Source organism: Sapajus apella, unplaced genomic scaffold (genome assembly GCF_009761245.1).
Source record: "Sapajus apella isolate SASKATOON/1434 unplaced genomic scaffold, GSC_monkey_1.0 scaffold33, whole genome shotgun sequence".
NCBI classification, from domain to species: domain Eukaryota; kingdom Metazoa; phylum Chordata; class Mammalia; order Primates; family Cebidae; genus Sapajus; species Sapajus apella.
In genome coordinates this window covers 5,109,465-5,130,491 of record NW_022436973.1, presented here as the reverse complement: position 1 = coordinate 5,130,491, position 21,027 = coordinate 5,109,465, and the positions used below count along the sequence as shown (strand labels likewise).

The following is a 21,027-nucleotide window of genomic DNA, read 5'->3' as shown; positions in this document are numbered from 1 at the left end:
GTACAGTGATGAGTTACTTTCATAGGAAATGAATGTAATTATGGATTTCTTTTCATTTTTATTGTGGAACATGCCATAGAGACAAAGAAATGGAACACTGTTACCCTGACACTCTCTGAAGTCTTCTTCCCGAGCAAACCCCCCTTCCTCAATGATTGAAGCAGGGATGTTAATTTATGGGGGTGAATGATGACATACAGAGAAAGAATTCTTTACTCCCAATTCCAGGACAAGGCAGCACACGGTGCCACACAGGGCCACGGGAGCAGCACCAGGAAGCTGAGCAAATGCCAGCATCCTGCTTCCTACACACCCTGTGGAATGGACACCCCTGGGTAAGCAGGCAGAAGCAGGAGCAAAGAGAGCACCAGGCCGGAGGCTTTATTGGGGTTCCCATGGGCAAGGCAAGGAAGACTAAACATCGTGCTCCCAGAATGGAGCAAAATTTAAAACAGATGCATTGTTTATTTCTGGAACTTTTCAGTTATTTTCGGACCGAGATTGACCACAGGTAACTGAAACCACAGAAAGTGGAACCGCAGATAAGTGGGGGCTGCTGTATAGTATATGATCGTCTTCATGTTACAGCGTTTCTGTTTTCTTTTTCTTTTTTGAGACAGGGTCTCACTCTGTCACCCAGGCTGGAGTACAGTGCCACCATCTCAGCTCACTGCAGCTTCTGCCTTCTGGGTTCATGCAATTCTCCTGCCTCAGCATTCCGTAGTAGCTGGGATTACAGGCACCTGCCACCACACCTGGCTAATGTTTTTGTATTTTTAGTAGAGACGGGGTTTCACCATGTTGGCCAGGCTGGTCTCAAACTCCTGACCTCAGGTGATCCACCTGCCTAATCTCATTTTGTTTAAAGTTTCATTAAGGAATCTTTTCATAAAGTTGCTCTCCTATATTTTATTATTAGATTGTAAAGTTTTACCACTTATATTTAAACCCTTAATCCATCTGGAATGGATTAAAAGTCCATTGGGATGAGATAAGGAATCATTTTTATTTTCTTCCACATAAATAGCGAGTTACTCTGGGACCATTTCCTGGGAAGACCACCCTTTTCTCCTGGATTTGCAGTGCAGTATGTGTTGCTTGTCACTTTTCATATACGCATGAGAAAAAATGTTAAGAAAAAAACCCAAGCAAAATAGAATGGTAGGCAACACTTTGTCCCAGCAAATCCGTGTCTACCTGTTTATCCTAAAGAAATAACTGTAAATTCAAAAAAAAAATTAATCTCAAAGAAGTCGTTTATAAAAGCTGAAATCAGAAAGCAATCTAATTGCATAGGCAACAAAAGGAATTGTTTAAATACATTTTTGTACATCTACACAATGGACCATTATGCAGTAATCTAAAAAATATGGTAGATTTTAAGGTGGTGACATGGAAAGAGAAATTGAAAAGTGCAGACTATGGACCCACATAGAGATACAGTATAACCCTCACAATGTTATCTAGAGGTATGTTCTTAGACAAATCACAAAAAAGGGAGGATATATACAAACGATTTGTCTGTATTATCTGACTTTTAAAAAAAATCTATCTTCTTAGCATCCCAGTATATTGTATGAATTTTTATAGTGACAGCAGGCAATCGTAAATAAATCATAGTTCATTTTCTCCTTGTTAAAAAAAAAAGATGTTGTATGTGCTTAGTATCATACCCTAGGACCCAGCAACCCATTCCTAGGTATTTTCTTAAGAAGCTAAGAAAATTCATGTTCACACAAAAGCCGGTTTGTGAATGTTCATCATAGCTCCATTCACCCAAAACTGGAGACAACCCAGATATCCTTCAGCCAGTGCGTGGATAAACCAGCTGGGGTCCATCCACACAATGAAATATTACTCAGTAACAAAAAGAAACAGTATTGATGCAGGCGACGCCGTGGATAAACTCCAGAGCACTGTGCTAAGTGAAAGAAGCCAGACCCAAAAGACCACGTACACTATAATTCCATTTATATGACATTCTGGAAAAGGCACATTTATAGGAAAACAAAATATCAGGGGTTGCCAGGGGTGGGGATGCCAGGAGAGATTTACTAGAAAGGGGCACAGGGACGTTTTGGGGGTGAAGGAACTGCTCTGTATCTTGACTATGGTGACGATTACACGACTATGGGTTTATCAACACTCATAAACTTACACACTAGAAGGGGTTAATTTTACAATATGTAAATCACACCTCAATAAAGAATCTCAAGCTGTAAAAGCTGTCGCAGGTAATACCTTTGTAAATTAAACCAACGATGTGAAAGCTAAAGAAAAATATGAGATATATAATAACATTTAATGATACAGAAAAACATTCACAGTATTGTCCAAGGAATATCCATGTTGCACAACGCTGTAAAACACAAGTCTATGTACACAAAGGCACACATACATGCGCACACCGGTAGGAAAAAAGAAACGCTGGAGAAACGCCACAAACGGTGTCCACAAGTGTCTCTGAATGGAGGAGTCATTGCCGGTCTTTATTTTCTTCTGCTCCCTGGGTTTACTGTTTTCCCAAGACATTTCCCACAGTGTTTTCCCGCTGGAGTCCACGGCTGGCTCAGGGAAGCTGGGAGGAGGTGGCCACTCCACAGCTGGGAAAACCGCAGCCTCCAGATGAACCCTGGGCCCCGTCCTGTCTATGTTCAGTTTTCCCCCCTAGGCAGACAAGGCGGGAGACTGGAAGGGAGCAGAAATTCAGACTCAGAAGCCCCCTCCAGAGGCCACAAGGCAGCCTGACCCTCTCTGAACCAGTGGCTCCCACTACCGGCCCCACCTTTCCGCCTGGACCCCTGTGGATGAGTGGAAGGCCAAGAGAGCGCCCTCTGGTGCCCATCAGATCGACTCCCAATTAATCACTTAACTGTGTGACCCTGGGCCAATTAGTCATCCTCTCTGTGCCTTGGGTCCTTCTCTGAACATGGGGATAAAGACAGTGCTTGCCTCGTGGGGTGTGTATACACACCTTTCTGGGTGTGTATACATGCATATACACATGTGTAAAGAGCTTAGAGCCACGCCTGGCACCATTTCCACACTCAGTCAATGTTTAGGAGGATTGTTGTAAAAACCCAGTAGACTGACGTGTAAGCCTACGGTCCCATCTCAGGGCATGTGTGTGCCACAGGACTGTAGCCCTGACAGCCCAATAATAATGTTAAAATCACTCATGGACTTCACCTGCATTTCTGAGCATCCTGAAGGAAATAGGCGCAGTCTACAGAACTACTTCCTAGCGCTCCCCTCTGTTCAACTGTCCACTTCCTCAACACAGTCGCTGTCATGTCTTTGTAGGTCCCCCTTCTCTAGACTTCCTTCATTCAGCCAACAAGCACTTAGTGAGCACCTGCTAAGTGCCAGCTGCTCTTCTAGGCTCTTAGAATAAATCAGAAAACAAAACAGAGGAAAAATGCCCATTGTCCACATGTAGATTCCAGAGGTCTCCCCAGAGCAAAGCCCGGACCCTTGGTCTTCCTCTGCCCTGCCCCTTTCTGCATTCTGCACCCAGAACCCAAGAAAACCCTGCAGCCCTTCCTGGGAGGGCAGAGGAGAGGAAAGGTCTGAGTTGGCCAAGCCAGGCTATCCAGCAGGCAGGGCTCCAGCAGAGGCTGGGCACCTTCGGCCATCAGCGACTGTGTCCCATTACCTGTGGTGGACTGTGTCCACCAGCAAATGGTAGGAGTTCAGCAAGGGTGGCTTTGTTGTACAGTGGTTGTCTTGTACCCTGTTGGATTGGCAGCAGCTTCCGGGCACGGGGCCTGGTGATTGTCCACTCCTTGGGGAGCCTGCAGCACAGGGTAAGATGCACAGTAGGCTCTTGGTAGCCAGCAGGGCCCTCTGGGGTACCCTATGGGTGAATCTCTAGCTAAGTCCATGGAAGGCCCATGTCGGAATCCAGTAATGTGCTGGGGAGGCGAGCTGGGGTGGGCTTGGAAGTGGTGTTCACCAGCCCAGCCAGGGTTCCTCTTAAAAGTCACAGTGCTCAAAGCCAGCCAGTCTGTGAGTCCCATGGGACAGGTAGTGGGTGCAATGGGAGGAGATGAGGGTGTGGACTTGTCCTCAAATCTACCTCTTACTACTTGTGAAGCGTCAGCAACCATCCTGACCCTCTGCGTCTTCATCTGTAAAATGCAAACATCAGTCTCCTTCTTGGTGGAAAGGATTAAATAAGATGTTGCATATGGAGGCATTTCAGGGTTTTGCAAATGCTCATTCTCCCTTTTCCCTCAGAAAGAAAGCCTCCACCTTCAGACTATCAGGCATCTGGGAACAGACCCCAGGACACTGCCTTCTGTGGCTCTTGTCACCTATGGTCACCTCAGCTACTCAAGCCACACATGCATGTTCATGTATCCCTCATACATACACAGAAACTCGTGGGCATTACATCAACCAGGGTTCCTAACTGCAAGCAACAGAAAGCAACAGTGACTGATTTTGAGAAAAAGAATTTCTCAGAAGGGTATTATTTGACTTATGGAATCACAGGGGATTCTCCAGGTCTCTACCTGGAAGGCAGAATGAACCTCATTAAAATTAGCTGAGAAGCACACTTAGCATTGTGCCTTGCACAAAGTAAGTGCTCAGTAAATGTTATCCAATAATAATGAAAGCACGTCTTATGGTGTGACACTTCTGCTCAAAATCTTCTCATAGATCTAATTGTCTACCACGGAAATCCTGGCCTCTGGGCTGTGGACACTCGCGATGGGGGAGGTGGAACAGGCTCTGAGTTCTTTCACGGGTCTGCAAACCCCGCAGAGCCACGAAGCATTGTCTGCAGGCCAGCACGCATTCTCCGCCCCCTGCCGCATTCTCCGCCCCCTGCCTGCTTCTCTGCTCTCCTGGTTCCTTCTCCCTCCTCTAGGAATTCAGCATTGCTACTCTGATTGGCTGGATTTGGGGACATTGATTGAGCCTTGTTTTCTAGTGGGCAGGAGGCTCTGTGGCTTAAAGGCCACTGGCCCGGCTGCCAATGAATCAGTACTTTGTTTCCCCAGGTAGGGGGCAGGGAACTGGCAGGACAAGTTTGGGGCATTCTGTTCCAAGGTCCCTCTAGCCAAACATGATTAAATGTCATCCCACATGCCCCTGGCTCTCCGTGTCAGATGGCTGTAAACTGGGACTAAAAAACACAAATGTGTTTAGAATTGCTACATTTGCAGTGGCTTTTTCTCAATCAGTGGTTTGCAAATCTAACTACTAGCACGGGAGGACCTTTGTACTTGAAAAACCTGGAGGGTCACGCGCCACCCAGAGCAAGACCAAAGCGAGCCTCTCAGTGCCTTTGCTGAAACAGTTCCCCCCACCCAGCCTGCCCTTCCCCTATGCCCATCCCAGGCCATCACAGATGCCAGCTCAGAGGGGCAGTTCCTGCCGGCTGCACTGGTGTCCCACCTGGACTGTGCCACCAGCCTCCTCACACCCTCTAGCCTTCAGTGCTCCCTGCCTGACCCCACCCATACATGTAGTAGGCAGAGGGACAGGTCCACAAGTGCACATCTGGTCACCTTGCCTGCGCTGAGCCCTGCCCTGCAGCCAGTTACCTGGGTTTTCCACCAGGCATCTATTTAGTTCAGTCACCTTCCTCCTGGACAGTGGCCGTTTGACGGTGACAGACCTAGGCCCAGGTTTCTGGGAATCAGGAAGATGAAGCAACAGGGAAAGCAGGTTGGGCCTCGCTTCCTTCCCCTTCCACGGGAGACTCCTGCCTGCCTGACAGAGGAGGTGTGACTCCTGCTGCTTCCTGGCCTGTGAGATGTCCCTCAAGGCTGGCGCGGTGGCTAACGCCTGTAATCTCAGCACTTTAGGAGGCCAAGGGGGGCGGATCACCTGAGGTCGGGAGTTTGAGACCAGCCTGACCAATATGATAAAAACCCCATCTCTACCAAAAAGAAAAATAAAACAACAACAAAAAAAAATACAAAAATTATCCGGGTGTAGTGGTGGGTGCCTGTGATCCCAGCTACTCAGGAGGCTGAGGTGGGAGAATCACTTGAACCCAAGAGGTAGAGGCTGCAGTGAGCTGAGACCACGCCACTGCACTCCAGCCTGGGCGACAGAGGAAGATCCTGTCTCGAAAAAAAAAAAGATGCCCCTTTTTTCCTGAATATATTCAGTCACCTGAGCCGCTGAAAGCCTCCACCATGGCTCCGGTCAGTGGGAGGAACTGGAAGTCTCAGGAGAGAAGGAAAAAGGAACCCCAACCTTTGCAAACGCTCACTCAGTGCCAGAACGGCTGCTGAGTGCCCTGCACACATTTGATCACACTGACTCCTCTGGCAAGCCCTATATGCTGGCGTTACAATCCCACTTTACAGATGAAGAAATTGAGATGGCGGAGGTAACCACCCTCTGATCCCACTCCCAGACACTTCTTCTGGGAGTGGGATCCCACTGAGCCACACAATCGGCATTTATCCCCCCAATAAAAAGTAGTAACTGCCTCTTTGGCCCAGGCCTGGCATGCCAAGGGCTGTACATTTTGTGTGGAGTAAACATAAGATACCATGGGAGGGAGGGAGGTCAGGGAAGGCTTCCTGGAGGACACGGTACTGCATACCAGGCGGAGGGAAATGCATCTTCAAAGGCGTGGAGGTGTGGCAAAGCTTCACGTGTTGAAGGTTATCTCTCTACGTTAGTATTTCTTGAGAGGAGTTCCCCAACCCCGTCGCCTCCCTCTACTCAGGATCAGGGCACGGGGCTTACTTGTGGAAATCTGCACAGTCACATAGTTCTGGGTGGTTGTACTTCAAAGTGGTGATGTGAGAACTCATGGGGTGGGATGTGGAGGGCCCAGTGAGCCTGTGAAGGAAGTGGGCGTTGTCCCTTGGCCACATGAGGCAGAGGGGGATGGTGCTGCTGTGGGCTTCGGAGACATCTCTTTGGCAGGTGGAGGTGAACAGCTTGGAGCCTGACCATCTGAGATCAGACAGGAGCGGCCCTCAGGAGGCCAGGCAGCAGGAATCAAGGTCTGGATTTCAAAGTGGTGAAGAGGATAAAAAGGAGAGAGAAAGAGAGAAGGAGGGCTTGCGGAGGGCTCCCTGGGCTCCAGCTTTATGGAGGAGGTGACGGGGGCTGGGTTTGGAGAGCAGCTGGAACCAAGGGAGCAGTGCAGCCCTTGCACCCATGCAGGTCAGGGCCCCCGCAGGCCCATACCTCAGGGTGCCCACAACATCGAGTCCCTTCCTCAGACCCTTTTAGGCCCCACTGGCACCCAGAACAGCCAGGGATGGTGGTGCCATCGGTGTGGGCACTCCGGACCCAGGGTCAGGCCCCAGTCTGCCGTCTCATTCCTCATCTATTCTCTGTGGGGCACTTTCCAGCCCTGCACCCTGAGGATGGGTCTGCCAGGTACGCTGAGAGCCCTGGGACTCATCCTACGAGGCGTCCTGGGGCCCTGGGGCCCTGGGGCCAGGTCCCAGTTTCAGGAGGGTACCTGTAGAGCTGATCATACCTGCTGGCCAGCGCAATGTGACTTTGGTGGGGTCATGTGGAAATGGGCTGCCAGAATGGCCTGACATGCTGATTTAGGGTGACTCCAAAATATTTGCCCAGGGCTCTGGCTTCCCTAAGGACAGCAGTGGCTGCAGCCGCGCTTCCTGCCTGTTGGTACCTAGACACTGCCCTGAGATCCCTGGGTGCCTTCCTGCTACCCTGGCCACTGCAGACGGGGTGACCCAGGTGAGGTCCTTGCAGAGGCCACCTTGGCACTCACTGGCCAGTGACACCCACCTGCCAGCCCCTCCTCATGTGTTACGCCTCCACCTTCATCACACGGTCAACGTCAGTATCCCCAGCAACAGGACCATTTGATGTCGCATGATCTGATGCACTGAGAAGAACGCAGCGTCGCCTCTGTGATTTACCTGCTCAAAGGGCACGACCTGAATCCAGTCCCGGGGAAACAACAGACAAACCCAAACTGATAGACATTCTGCAAAGTAGCAAACCAGGCTCCAAAAATGTTAAGTCATGAAAACACTGAGAAACTGTTCCAGCTTAAGGGAGACCGAGAGGGCCGGACGCAGTGGTTCACGCCTGTAATCCCAGCACTTCGGGAGGCTGAGGCGGGAAGATCACCTGAGGTCGGGAGTTCGAGACCAGCCTGACCAGCATGAAGAAATCCGTCTCTACTAAAAATACAAAATTAGCCATTCATGGTGGCGCATGCCTGTAATGCCAGCTACTCAGGAGGCTGAGGCAGGAGAATCGTTTGTACCTGGGAGGTGGAGGTTGCAGTGAGCCGAGATCACACCATTGCACCATTGCACTCCAGCCTGGGTGACAAGAGCGAAAGTCCATCTCAAAAAAAAAAAAAAGAAAGAAAGAAAGAAAGAAAGAAAAGAGACCAAGAGACGTGAGCAGGAACCACAGCCCGCAACAGGAGGTCCTGGATTGAACCCGAGATGCATTCACATCCTCATCGGTACCGTTGGTGAAATGGGAATGGGGTCTGTGGATTAGCTGGTAATACTGTATTAATGTTTGTGGTGTGATTATGCAGGAAATCATCCTTATTTTCAGGAAATACAAACTAAAATATTATGTGTCTACTTACACCCAAATAATTCTGAAAAAATATTTGCATACATACATCTATACACATATGTATTCATTTATAGATATGTCTATAAATATAAGTTTAGTAAAATATTACTAACTTGGACAATCCGAGTGAAGTTTATGTAGAAACTTTTGTACCATTTTTGAAACTGTTCTGTGAGTTCTGTATTATTTCAAAATAAAAAAACTGAAAGCAATTTTAGAGTCTTAACAACCACAATTTATAATAGACGTGGCTGCCATAAATGAGCATCTAGTATGGACTGTAATGCATTAGCTCATTTAATCTAACATTAACGACACAAGGCAGATATTATTTATCCCGTTTTACTGAAAAAGAAAGAGTCTCAGAGTGGTTACTGACTTTCCCGAGGTCACACAGCTTGAAAGCAACAGAGGCAGGAATTGAACCCAGGTCAAACAGGCTTAAGAACCTGTGTACGCAACCTCTGAGAGATGGAGAAATGGGCAAGTAAACGGATGACAGTTACACAGGGCGGCAATTATGGAGGCAGACTCTGAAGGGAGCCCAGAGAACCTGGAAGGCTCCATGTAGGAGGTGATATATGAACTGGGCCTTGAAGCATGTATAGGAGTTTTCTAGTTGTAGAAAGAGAGTCTCCAAGTAGAAGAAATGGCAAAGCCAAGGGCACAGAAGCTTGAAAGAATAAGTCCCTATTTTTGGTGTTTTTCTGGGCCTCACTAACCTGTGGGTAGAAACATGGTCACATTAAGGATCAATGGCTTTTTGTCATTGCCTACAAAATACCCCTCATGCTTCTCCAGGAGTCCGCAATCCACAGTGACCTTCGTCACATAACGCGACAGGAGGTGCCCGCTCTCCTCATTTTGAGGACTTCGACATCCCTTTGCCACTTTTCTGCTTGTGTGGCCTTAGGCAAGATACCTAACTTCTCTGAGCCTCAATTTTCTCATCTGTGAAATGGAGTCAATGATATCTACTTTCGGGATTAAAAGAGAATGTCAGCCAAGGGCGCGGCTTGGTTTCTGACATGGATTAAGCCCTTCAAAGATAGTGGTTGTTATGAATGAGAGAGGAGCAAAGAATGGTGCAGGTTCACACAGCCAAGCAGAGGCAAAGCCAGGGCTCCACACAGACCCTGGTCTCCGCTAACCTCTCTCTAACCCCAGCCTGCCAATGTTCCCAGCACGGGGCAGAGCCAGACCTGGAGCAGCTCTTGACTGGCCCAGGTTCTCTCGGGGCTCAGCCTGCTGGGACTTGGCTGGGCACACAAGTATTTCCTAATGTGCCCGAGGGGAAATAGCCCCAAGTGTCAGAGGCCGTTGGACATTTGGCAACAGCCAACTGCCCATATTGCTTTTCCTCCCGTGATCTTCCCTCAGGCTGGAGGAGGCCAGGCTGCGTGAGCCAACATTGTGTCACAGGGGAAGCTCTCCAGTTTCCTGAGCAAAAGAAGCCAGAGAGGCACCCCCCACCCACAACCCTGGAGAGTGCTCAGTCTTGTTTTCCTTTCCCTCAGCCTTCAGCTCGTCCCAGACACTGCCCTCTGTGCAGGACTCAGGGCTTCAGTCTGAGAAGCCATCCTCCTTCCATCAGCCCCCAGGAACCCAGGCAGACGCCTCCCCCTGGAAGCCCCTGGGGTTTGCCAGGCCAGACTGAGCTTGTCCTTCGCCTCCAAGCACTTACGGTCTGGAACTATGCTCTGACTCTTCTTTCAGTGTATTCACTATCGAGTATATCTTGTGTCCCACTCTGGGACTGCTGATAATAATAATTAATATTAGTATTGATAATAGCGAAGAAGATCAGCCCCCACCCTGCGCCCCTTGGAGGCTTGTACCCTTCTGACCAGATTATTCAAAGGGGCCCTTTTATGAGACGTGAAGCTGGGAAGGAGACAGCGTTTTTTAGCATAACAAAGCAGGAGAGACACCTCTCAAGAGTTTATGCTATAATACAAAATGTACAACATGTCTCATTGTCTTTTTTTTTTTTTTGAGACGGAGTCTCACTCTGTCACCCAGGCTGGAGTGCAGATCACGGCTCACTGAAACCTCCGCCACCCAGGCTCAAGTGATCTTCCCACCTTAACCTCCCAAGCAGCTGGGACTACAGGTGTGGGCCACCATGCCAGCTAATTTTTGTATTTTTCGTAGAGACGGGGTTTTGACGTGTTACCCAGGCTGGTCTCGAACTCCTGGACTCAAGCGATCTGCCCACCTCAGGTTCCCATTTTGCTGGCCTGATTGCCTTTTCCATATTGTACCTTGAGGCTGGATCTCCAGGAAGGCCTGCTCCTCTCCTCCCCTTCCCCCTCCAGCGTCTATCATGAGCCCCTCCTTCGCCTGCATCCCCCACTCAGGATCAAAGAATGGCTGATAGCATAGTCTGGAAGCTGGACACACGGAGGAAGGGGGACCCTGGTGGGCGAGGGAGGGAAAGGGCTGGAGAATCAGCACTGCAGGGAGGGAGAGCTTTACCGGGCCTCAGGTGGCAGCGGGGGTGACTTCACATTAAACCCGAGCATCTGGATCTAAAGACCCGAAGGACCTGTGCCTGAGGAGGGAGTGTGGGGACAGAGGAGGAAAGAGGTTCAGCAAGGTTCAGCAGCAAGCTCACATTCACTCAGCGAGGAAATGGCAGAGCTGGGATCCGGCCGGGTTTGTCAGGTTCCAAACCACGCCCTTAACAGCCTTGCGGCGCTGTGGGGCTCTCAGGTCAGGAGTGGCTGCTTCTCCTGGCAGCCCCTGGCAGAGTGGAAGGCTCATGGAGGCCAGATAAGCCACAGATTCCTCTGTGTTTTCACCTATCCAGTCCAAACCCAGAGGCCAGAGGGCCGAGAGCTCAGTTTGAGGTGCCCCTGTGTGTTTTCCTGGGGGCTCTAGGGCTCCCTGGCGAGCTAGTGATGAAGGTTGACTTGTGATTATTTACTGAGCACCTTCTCTGTGCAAATCGATTCACCCTCAGGACAACCCAACCGCTGTGATGAGCACTGTTTCCTCTGGTTCCTTTAAATGAGGAACCCAAATTTCAGAAAGGTGGAGGAACTTGGCCAGGCTCACAGAGCAGGGTAGCATGGCTGGGACGATAAACCCAGGTCTGGCTGGCTCTAAACCCGATTCACTTTCTTCTGGAAAAAGTCAACAGCCTAAGGACAGAGAGCGGCAAAATAGACAGATAGACAGAACCAGCCCTTAAACTGACCAGCTCTTGATCCACCCCCATCTGTGAATTTCTACTGAGAATAATACATTTTCCCTATGATTTAAGCTGTGTCAAATTGAAGTAGCAGGAGAGAGTTCTGGGGGATGACAGGATTCTTCTAAATCCTGACTGTGGTCCTGGTTACACATAGCTATACATGTATCAAAATTGCTAGGACTAAAAGAAACTCTAGGAAGCAAATACGGCGCGATGCTGAGGTTTTATAAACCTAGGTGGTCTATTCTTGCCTATAGGTTTGAAATATTTTATAATAATTTTAGGAAAAAGAAAAAACAAAAGGCAGGAGGAGGAGGAAGAGGAAAGGATATTTGGGGAAGCGTCTGTTTAGATGGGATGGCTGGAGCTGTTGCAGCCACCTTGCAACTATGAAAGAAGCCAGTGTGAGGGCAAATCTGAGACATGGGGATGGGAGAGCAGAGGGATAGAGGGATGATCCTGTAGACGTCTGTCAGCTGCTGAATCAATCAGAAGCTCAAACCTGTCCTCCCTCTGGACTTCCTCTCTGTAGTAATAAATTTGTTTATTGTTGAAGCAATGTGAGTTAGTCGTTTCCGATACTTGGGTTGAAGACACTGTCACTGATACAGGATAGAGGTTCAGATCTGAAGCAGAGGGGCAGCTCCATGATCACCAGCCGTGCTGAACAGGAAGCTGTGGAAAGTCACTGACGGGCTCATCTAGATTTGGCTGGGCATGAGACATCGGCAGGCCAGTGGGGTTGTTTGTTCAGAAACTTGCCAGCCGGGTTTATTTTATTTTATTTTTTTTTGGGTGGGGGTGGTAGGGGAATAGGGTCTTGCTCTATCACCCAGCCTGGAGTGCAGTGGTGCGATCTCAACTCACTGCAACCTCTGCCTCCTTGGTTCAAGCGATTCTCATGCCTTGGCCTTCTGAGTATCTGGGATTATAGGCGCCCACCACCATGCCTGACTAATTTTTGTATTTTTAGTAGAGAAGGGGTTTCACCATGTTGGCCTGGCTGTTCTCTAACTCTGGCCTCAAGTGATCCAGCTGCCTTGGCCTCCCAAAGTGCTGAGTTTACAGGCATGAGCCACCACACCTGGCCATCAGCTGGTTTTAAGATTCTAATTTTACTTTGCTAGGCTAAGGCAGGTGGATCACCTGAGGTCGGGAGTTCGAGACCAGCCTGACCAACATGGAGAAACTCTGTCTCTACCAAAAATACAAAATTAGCCAGGTGTGATAGCACATGCCTGTAGTCTCAGCTACTTGGGAGGCTGAGGCAGAAGAATTGCTTGAACCCCGGAGGCAGAGGTTGTGGTGAGCCAAGATCACGCCACTGCACTGCAGCCTGGGCAACAAGAGCAAAATTCTGTCTCAAAACAAAAAAACAAAAAATTCTAATTTTATAGCAAGGTAGGTGCTTGTCATGTGATTTCATCTTAGTGTTCCTTTCCTAACTGACATCTTCACCATGCCACATCTACCTGGGCCTTGGGGAACTCAGAAACTTTGGGTAACTAAGAGATGGAAGGGTTCCAAATGTGCAAGGTAATCCTTCAAAAATCTAATTTTGTGAGAAGTCATCAATCTGTGGGTTCAGGCTGCTACTTAGAGCAATCTTCCTGGTGCAGAAGCAGACATCTGAGTCTGCGGGCTCAGGTCACTTGGAAAAAGGGAGAGCTGGGGCGAGGGCCTACAGTAATGAATCCTTCCAGTGCCTGCTTCAGGTCAGGGAAAATATTTTCTCCATGAAAGGAGGAATGGCCATGTTGGTGATGTGATTGCTGCATCTCAGTTTCCTTCTCTCCAAAATGGGGAAGAGGCCAGGCGTGATGTGGCTCAGCCTGTAATCCCAACACTTTGGGAGATGGAGGCAGGAGGATCACTTGAGCCCATGAGTTCAAGACTAGCCTGGATAACATAGTGAGACCCCATCTCTACAGTAATAAAACAAACTGGGGAAGAATCAGCTCTCTCTCAGGGTCGTTTTTTGGCTTGGAGATGATGCGTGTGTAGCATCTGGCACACGGTGGATGCTTCACACACGGCCACTGCTTTCATTCTGAATCAAGCCAGAAGAATTCTAGTTGCTGCATATGAAAGGAGGAGGGGGGACTCTTTTAGAACTGAACGAAGAGAGGAAGAAAAAACTTTTATGAAAAAAAGAAGAAGAAAACTTCAGAAGGTCTCATGTCCTCTGGGCTCAGTCGACTTCATTAGACTTTCATAAAATCCAAAGGCGGGGAGACAGGGCACCAGGGGGCTGATGAGGACCCAGCAGGAGAGAAGCCGGCTGCCCCCTCTGCAGCCCCGCCCCTCCTCTCATCACCATGGAGACGGAGCAGGCTGCCCTGCGGGGTTCCTGCCCACCCAAGGCCTGAGGCTGCTGCAGAGGGAGGGGCAGTGGCTGAGCAGACAGGGACCTGTCTGGAAAGCTGGGTTGACGGTGGGGAGTGTCTACATTCCCCAACTCCCAAGGCGCTGAGGGATTCGGGCTGGCGTGGGATGCATCTGGAGGGCTGTGTTTTGATCCTCACTCTGCTAGCAGCTTGCTGAGTTACTGTGGGAAGAACACTTCCCCTGGTGAAGCCTCAGGTTCTACATCTGCCAAAGGAAGAAGTAGAAATGTGCAAAAACAGACGCTTGGCTAAGAAAGCTGTGGGATGGGGAAGCAATGAAATATTTAATGCTGGAGAAGAACATTCGCCACATGGTCCCCTCCTTTACAGACCTGACCAGGCGATCCCTTATTTGTTAACAGACAAACATGGACTCTCCACCTGTGCTTACCAAAACAAGAGGGAGAAAAGAAACACTCTAAAATACGCGTTGGCTTCTCTCCAGAAGAGGGAATTACATGTAATTTGGATTCTCTTGTTTCTTTCTCAAATTTTAGCCAAGGAAGGTGGATCACGTTTGAAATCAGGGTAACAGACACTTATTTTGCATGGGAACTGTGCTAAACGCTTTACGTGGTTTAAGCTCATTTTATCTTCACCGCAATCCAGAAAGGGAGCAGTACTATGTATTTCTCTCCTTTACTATCAAAAATACAAAAAATCAAAAGTAGAAAGAAAAATATGAATCCTATGTCCATGCTACCCAGCTTCAAGGGAGTCCTTAGGTGGGGGGATTGGGTGAGGGCACAGTGCGGGGGATGGGGCGCTTAGGGAGGGGAACCAATCTACACGCACGCATACACACGTGCACGCCCGTGCACACACATGCACACCCACCTGCACATGCGAGCTTCCCAGGCTGCACTGCTCCCTGCCCCTGGGGCCCTAACCACGCTGGGAAACCACAGCCGCCCTCCCTCTCTCCCGCCCTCGACAGGTTCCTTCCTCCTTTCCACATTCTACTGACTTGCATTTCCCCAGCCGTCTCCTTTATAGCTCCCTGGTTCCGCTCCAAGGCCTGGAGGTTTTGGCAGCTCTGGAGGACAAGGGAGGACATGGCCAGGGGCCCTTGCAACGCGCCGAGATGGGCCTCCCTGCTGGTGCTGGTCGTCGTGGGCACAGCCGTGGCAGCAGCCATCAACCCTGGTGTCGTGGTCAGGATCTCCCAGAAGGGCCTGGACTACGGTAATTGGTTACCTCCCTTCCCTCCTCTCCACCCCTGAGGAGCACTTATTGAGCATCTACTGTGTGCAGCCCTTTAGATCCAGTACCTGACATGCTCATAGCTCCGCAAGGCAGCTCGCCTTGCCCCCATTTTATATATGAAGAAACTGAGGCAAAGTGAGTTGCCTAAGATCGCAGGGCTGGGATGGCCGAGCTGGGATTGGAACACTGGTCTAGAGGACTCCAAGTCCAGTGCTCAGACCCCTGAGGGTCCTCATGGTCCCCTCCTTCCCTCTGTGCAGCCTCCATCTTGGACTTCTAAGCCTTTCTCTTCTTTCCAAAGCCAGTTCTCAGCCTTACCATTTGCCTCTCGATGCTGAGGAGGCTGAGCAGAGTTGGGGGAGAGTGTGCGAGGAACCCCCCACCCCGCAACACTGTGCTCTCCCCAGTTCAGGGGCTGGTGGCCATACTGTGCACAGTGCTCTGCTGGGTGACACAAAGAGGGTCCCTTCCCAGACCACTCACCCAGGCCCAGGCAGAGGAGAGAAAGGCATGAAACACTCCTGCTGACCTGCTCTAACCTGCGCCAAGCACTGAGCTAGGAACTTCACACACAATTGCATTTGCCCTCACTTCGGCTTTGTGTAAGACAAACTGCTGCTATCAACATTTACAAGCCAGAAGTGGGCAGCCCGGATTTGAGCTCTGGTCTTGCCTGATGCCCCAGCGTGGGGTTGCTCAATGCTGCCTCCTGGTGGCAGAGAGATGACCTGCAGAGCAGTGGGTGATACCCAGCCCCAGAGGAATCAGACCAAGGGGAAGGCAGAGAGAGCCTCACCAGCTGGTGTGCCCTTGGGAAAGAGGACTCAGGAGGACCTGGCATCCCATCCTTGGATTCCCACCCCACCCCAGGCAGTTCGTGTCTGAACCCTAGGGGGCAGACAGAAGACCACAGAAGACAGAAGAGCTAGGAAGAAGGAGTATGTCCTGAAGGCTTTCTGGGAGCAGAGGCTCAGTCAGGGTCTTTAAGTTCAGAGGTCTTCATGCCCTGTCATAGCAGCCTCAGTTTCCCCTTCAACCCAGGCCGCATGTGACAATCAGAGTGAGTTTTCTGAAATGCAGCAAATCTGTTCATGCTGTATTTGCTCACACTATCTGTGGTTCCCTACTGCCTTCAGAAGCTATCCTGATCCTTTGGCATGGCATTTGAGAGCCTGCAAGGCCTGGCCCCTGTCAACTTACAGATCCTGACCACCTCACATTTTCCTTTCCCTCACACGGTGACCAGTTGCCTGTCATTTACTTTTGAACTCCCAGAAAGCCTTCTCTAGGGCATGGGCTCTGGGGCCAGAAGGCCTGGGTTCAAATTCTGCCCCTTGTCAGCTGCGTGGCCCCTACCAAGTCGCCTCAGCTTCCTTACCTGTGAAATGGGGGTAGTGACAAGAGCTACTTCCTAGGATTGTACAAGTTCATACATGGACAGAGCCTGGAACAGTGCTTGGCACAGAGCAAAGCTCGATACATTTCATCGGTATTATTATTTCCTAACTGGCTCTGAGAAAACTCAACATCTGGGCTTCCTCATCTTAATACTCCCTCCTTTTCAGTTAATGTGTCTGCCTTTTAATGGTTCCTTGATGCTATTACCCACATCATAACTGGTGGTAGAATTCCTGCCATTGGGGCATTATTTATTCATCTAATCTTTTTTTGTTTTGTTTTGAGACAGTCTCACGCTGTCGCCCAGGCTGGAGTGCAGTGGTGCCATCTCAGCTCACTGCAACCTCCGCCTCCAGGGTTCAAGCGATTCTCCTGCCTCAGCCTCCTGAGTAGCTGGGATTACAGGTGCGTGCCATCACGCCCAGCTAATTTTTTGTATTTTTAGTAGAGACAGGATTTCACCATGTTGGCCAGGCTGGTCTTGAACTCTTGACCTAAAATGATCCACCCGTCTTGGCCTTCCAAAGTGCGGGATTATAGGCATGCATCATCATACCCAGCTAATTTTTTGTATTTTAGTAGAGACGGTTTTCACCATGCTGGCCAGGCTGGTCTGGAACTCTTAACCTAAAGTGATCCACCCACCTTGGTCTTCCAAAGTGCTGGGATTACAGACATGAGCCACCACGCCCGGCCTCATCTAACAAATCCTAAGTGCCTTGGAAGTGTCAGGCACAATGGTAATGTAAGGGACACATTAGTAAATAAAACAGATCGCCGCTGACCTCAGAGGGCTTACATGTAGTAAGGGAGAGACAGTAGTCACAGTCAAGTGAATAAATGTATAATTACAAATGGTAACAGGGGCTCTGGAGAAGCCGTCCACAGCATCATGAGAATAACACAGGATATTGCTCTGTTCTGCTGGCCCAGGGAGGGTTCCCAGAGGAAGTGATGAATGAGCTGACTAGAAGCTGACCAGGTGAAGATGGGAGGGAAGAGCTTCCTAGAGAGCAAGAACAGCACATGCAAAGGCCCTGGGGAGAGAGTCCCAAACCCAGAGAGGTTGGGGATCTGTGGAGATGGAGCACAGAGCAAATAACAATTAAGTATCCAACAAATACTAGTAGGATGCATAACTGGGTGTTTCAGGGGTGATATTTTAGACTAGGGGTCAACAAACTACAGCCCTCAGTTTTTGTATGCCCTATGAGCCAATAATTTTTTTTTGTCCACCTGTAACTGTCTTGATTGAGTTATAAAGAATGTTTTTAATATCTTGATGAGAAATGATGAGAAAAAATCAAAAGGGCCAGCCATGGTGGCGCATGTCTGTAACTATAGCACTTTGGGAGGCTGAGGTGAGAGGATCACTTGAGCCCAGGAGTTCGAAACCAGGTGGGCAACATAGTGAAACTCCAGATCTCTGCAAAACCTTTTTAAAAAAAATTAGCCTAGTGTGGTGGCAAACACCTGTGATCCCAGCTGCTGGGGAGGCTGAGGTGAGTGAATCACCTGACCCCAGCGGGTCGAGGCTGCAGTGAGCCGTGATCGCGCCTCTGCACTCCAGCCTGGGCGACACAGAGAGACCTTCTCTCAAAACAACCACAAAAGAAATACTGTCACACAACATGTGAAAATGATATGAAATTCACATTTCAATGCCAACGAACAAAGTGTTATTGGAATGCAGGCACATACAGGCACATGATATTGTCTATGGCTATTTTGTATAGTAATGGCGAAGCTGAATATTTGTGACAGAGGCAGTATGGTTTCCCATAAAAAGTCAGTTTACTATCTGGCCTTTTCTAGGAAACCTTAATTGATCCCTGTTTTTGACCCTTCCAGTGCCACTTTCCATGCTATGAACGGGGGGCCTAGGGTCCAGAGCCTGTCCCCTGCTCCAGCCTGTGCCTCTGACTGTCACCCCTGCCTTCTCCCTTTAGCCACCCAGCAGGGGACGGCCGCACTGCAGAAGGAGCTGGAGAGGATCAAGATTCCTGACTACTCAGGAAGCTTTAAGATCAAGCTTCTTGGGAAAGGGCATTATAGCTTCTACAGGTGAGGCCTGTCAGAGCTCAATCCTCGATTTGCAGGACTTGTGGTGTTCTGGGGCCACCAAGAGCTAGAACGCAGAGCCACAGACTCCTCAACTCACAGACTTTCATATCCCAAAGCATGTGTTTACATCATCCCAAAGGGAGGCAACCTCCAAGCTGAGCGTGGAGGAAGCCACAGAAACCGTGACTCCTAGGAAATGTGTCACGAACCCCAAAACTCTGTGCCACATATCAATTAGAATTTGCAAGTTTTCAAGGACGGAAAATCTTATCCAAAATGGATTAAGGCAGACTGTATTGGCTCACATGGCCAGAAAGTCCCTGGAAGAGTCTGGCTTCAGTTTCAGCTTGAGACACGTCACTGGGCCCCATTTCTCTCTTGCCACCTCTCAGCATCACCTCTTTAGACAGGCCTAATTTGCAGGCAGAATGTCCCCTCTAGAGGCAAGACCGCCACCAGCAAATCTCTCTAGATCTCCTTGCAATTCAAAGACCCTAAGACTCACTCTGACTGACCCACCTTAGGTTACGTACACAGCCCTTAGCCCAGGAGTTCGAAACAAGCTGGGCAACATAATAAAACTCCAATCACTGTGGCCAAAGAATGAAATACAGTACTCGACCAAGTCTAAGTCACAACCTTCACCCCCTAAAGATGGACGTGAGGTCAACTTTCTTTGGGGTGGCATGGAACAGATGTGGGGAGGGGCTCCCCCTAAGTAATCTAGCAGTTCTGTTAGCACAAGAAGGGGGCTGTGTGCTGGCCAGAAAACCCATAAAAGTCCTCTGCAAAGTTTTATACACCCATTCATTCCCAGGTATTTTGAACATCCACTGTATATGTGACACAGCAGGCTCTGGGGCTGCAGGAATGAAACAAGACAGAGCTATGCAGAGCTCTCCTGTACAGAGCTTCCAGATAAAGTGCCTCCATTTTATCTTCATTGAGTGTCACACACCCTGCAAGATAGAGATCATTGTGCCTATTTTACAGATGAGGAAACTGAGGCTCGGGGTAATTAAATGATATGCCCAGGTAACCCAATAGTATCTCAAAGAGCAGGATTTAAATGCAGGTTTTGTCTGACTTCAAAGCCTAAGCCACCCCAGCTGCCTACATATTTGCCAAGGCTGCTGTCTCAGCTTTGGGCTTCTCCTGGAATGGATAGGGTGAAGGACTGGGTGGTGGGAGATGAGTCTGCACGAATCATTAACCAAGTCCTCATGTGGGCACCTAGGATTGTATGAAATTATATGAAATTCACATTTCTCCTTTGCAGCATGGACATCCGTGAATTCCAGCTTCCCAGTGCCCAGATAAGAATGGTGCCCAATGTGGGCCTTAAGTTCTCCATCAGCAACGCCAATATCAAGATCAGTGGGAAGTGGAAGGCACGCAAAAGTTTCTTGTGCGTTCCTGTGCATGCGGTTTGTTGGGTGCACTCTTGGTGATATTTGGACGGGATTAGACAGTCAGGGTCTCTGGAATGCCCAATTTTTGCTTGCACATCACCACCTGTCGCCATAGCATTCCTCAGGAAATTCTTCACATGAGAAGATTCAACATAACCCTTGGTTAATAGCTGAGCATGTATCCACATCTCATAGTGGCAAGGCTGAGTTGGTGCATGTGGCTTAGGTGGAAAGCTAAGTGGAACCTTTAATTTATTCTGTTCATCAGCTAGCCATTGCTGTGTAACAAACCATCCCAACCTCTGTGGCTTGAAACAGCAATCAGATACCATCACTTACGTACCTGTGTGTCAGCTGTGGCTCAGCTGAGCTGGGTTGGGCTTAGCAGAGGAGGCTTGCCTCCACCTGTGTCTCCTCCTCCTCCTAGGACCAGTGGGTTATGCAGAGCATATTCTTTGTGATAGCAGAGGTGCAAGAGGAAAGCAGGAACACACAGGTCCTCTTAAGGCCCAGGCTCAGAATGTATATACCACTGGCCAAATCACTTCACATGGCCAAGCCCAAAGTCAAGAGCAAGCAAAGGCACCGCCCCCCTGCCAAATCCTGCCATGATAGGCAATGGCAGGTGTACAGATGAAGGGGAGGGTGAAAAATGGGGGTAAATAACCCAAACTACAACTCCAAATCCAAATCCTGGGCTCCCCCCACAGCTCCCCTGCCCACTGGCAATAGTGCTTCAGACTGATCATCGCTTTAGGAACGTCTACTTTCTGGGAAATCTAGAGAGGAAAATGGAGGAGAA

General features: G+C 49.4%; 1 protein-coding gene across 3 annotated transcripts in view; it reads left to right on the top strand.

The window, feature by feature from the left end:
* The first annotated feature begins 15,104 nt into the window (after positions 1-15,104).
* BPI (bactericidal permeability increasing protein) overlaps positions 15,105-21,027 on the top strand; it is a 33,844-nt gene continuing 27,921 nt past the window's right edge. For 2 of the 3 annotated variants that reach the window (XM_032294975.1, XM_032294974.1), the window contains exons 1-3: positions 15,105-15,330; positions 18,699-18,813; positions 20,093-20,221. In XM_032294975.1, coding sequence (XP_032150866.1) covers positions 15,201-15,330; positions 18,699-18,813; positions 20,093-20,221 — 374 coding nt within the window. In that variant the 5' untranslated portion in view covers positions 15,105-15,200. The remainder of the gene's footprint in view (positions 15,331-18,698; positions 18,814-20,092; positions 20,222-21,027) is intronic. The other variant, XM_032294973.1, reaches the window with a different exon arrangement.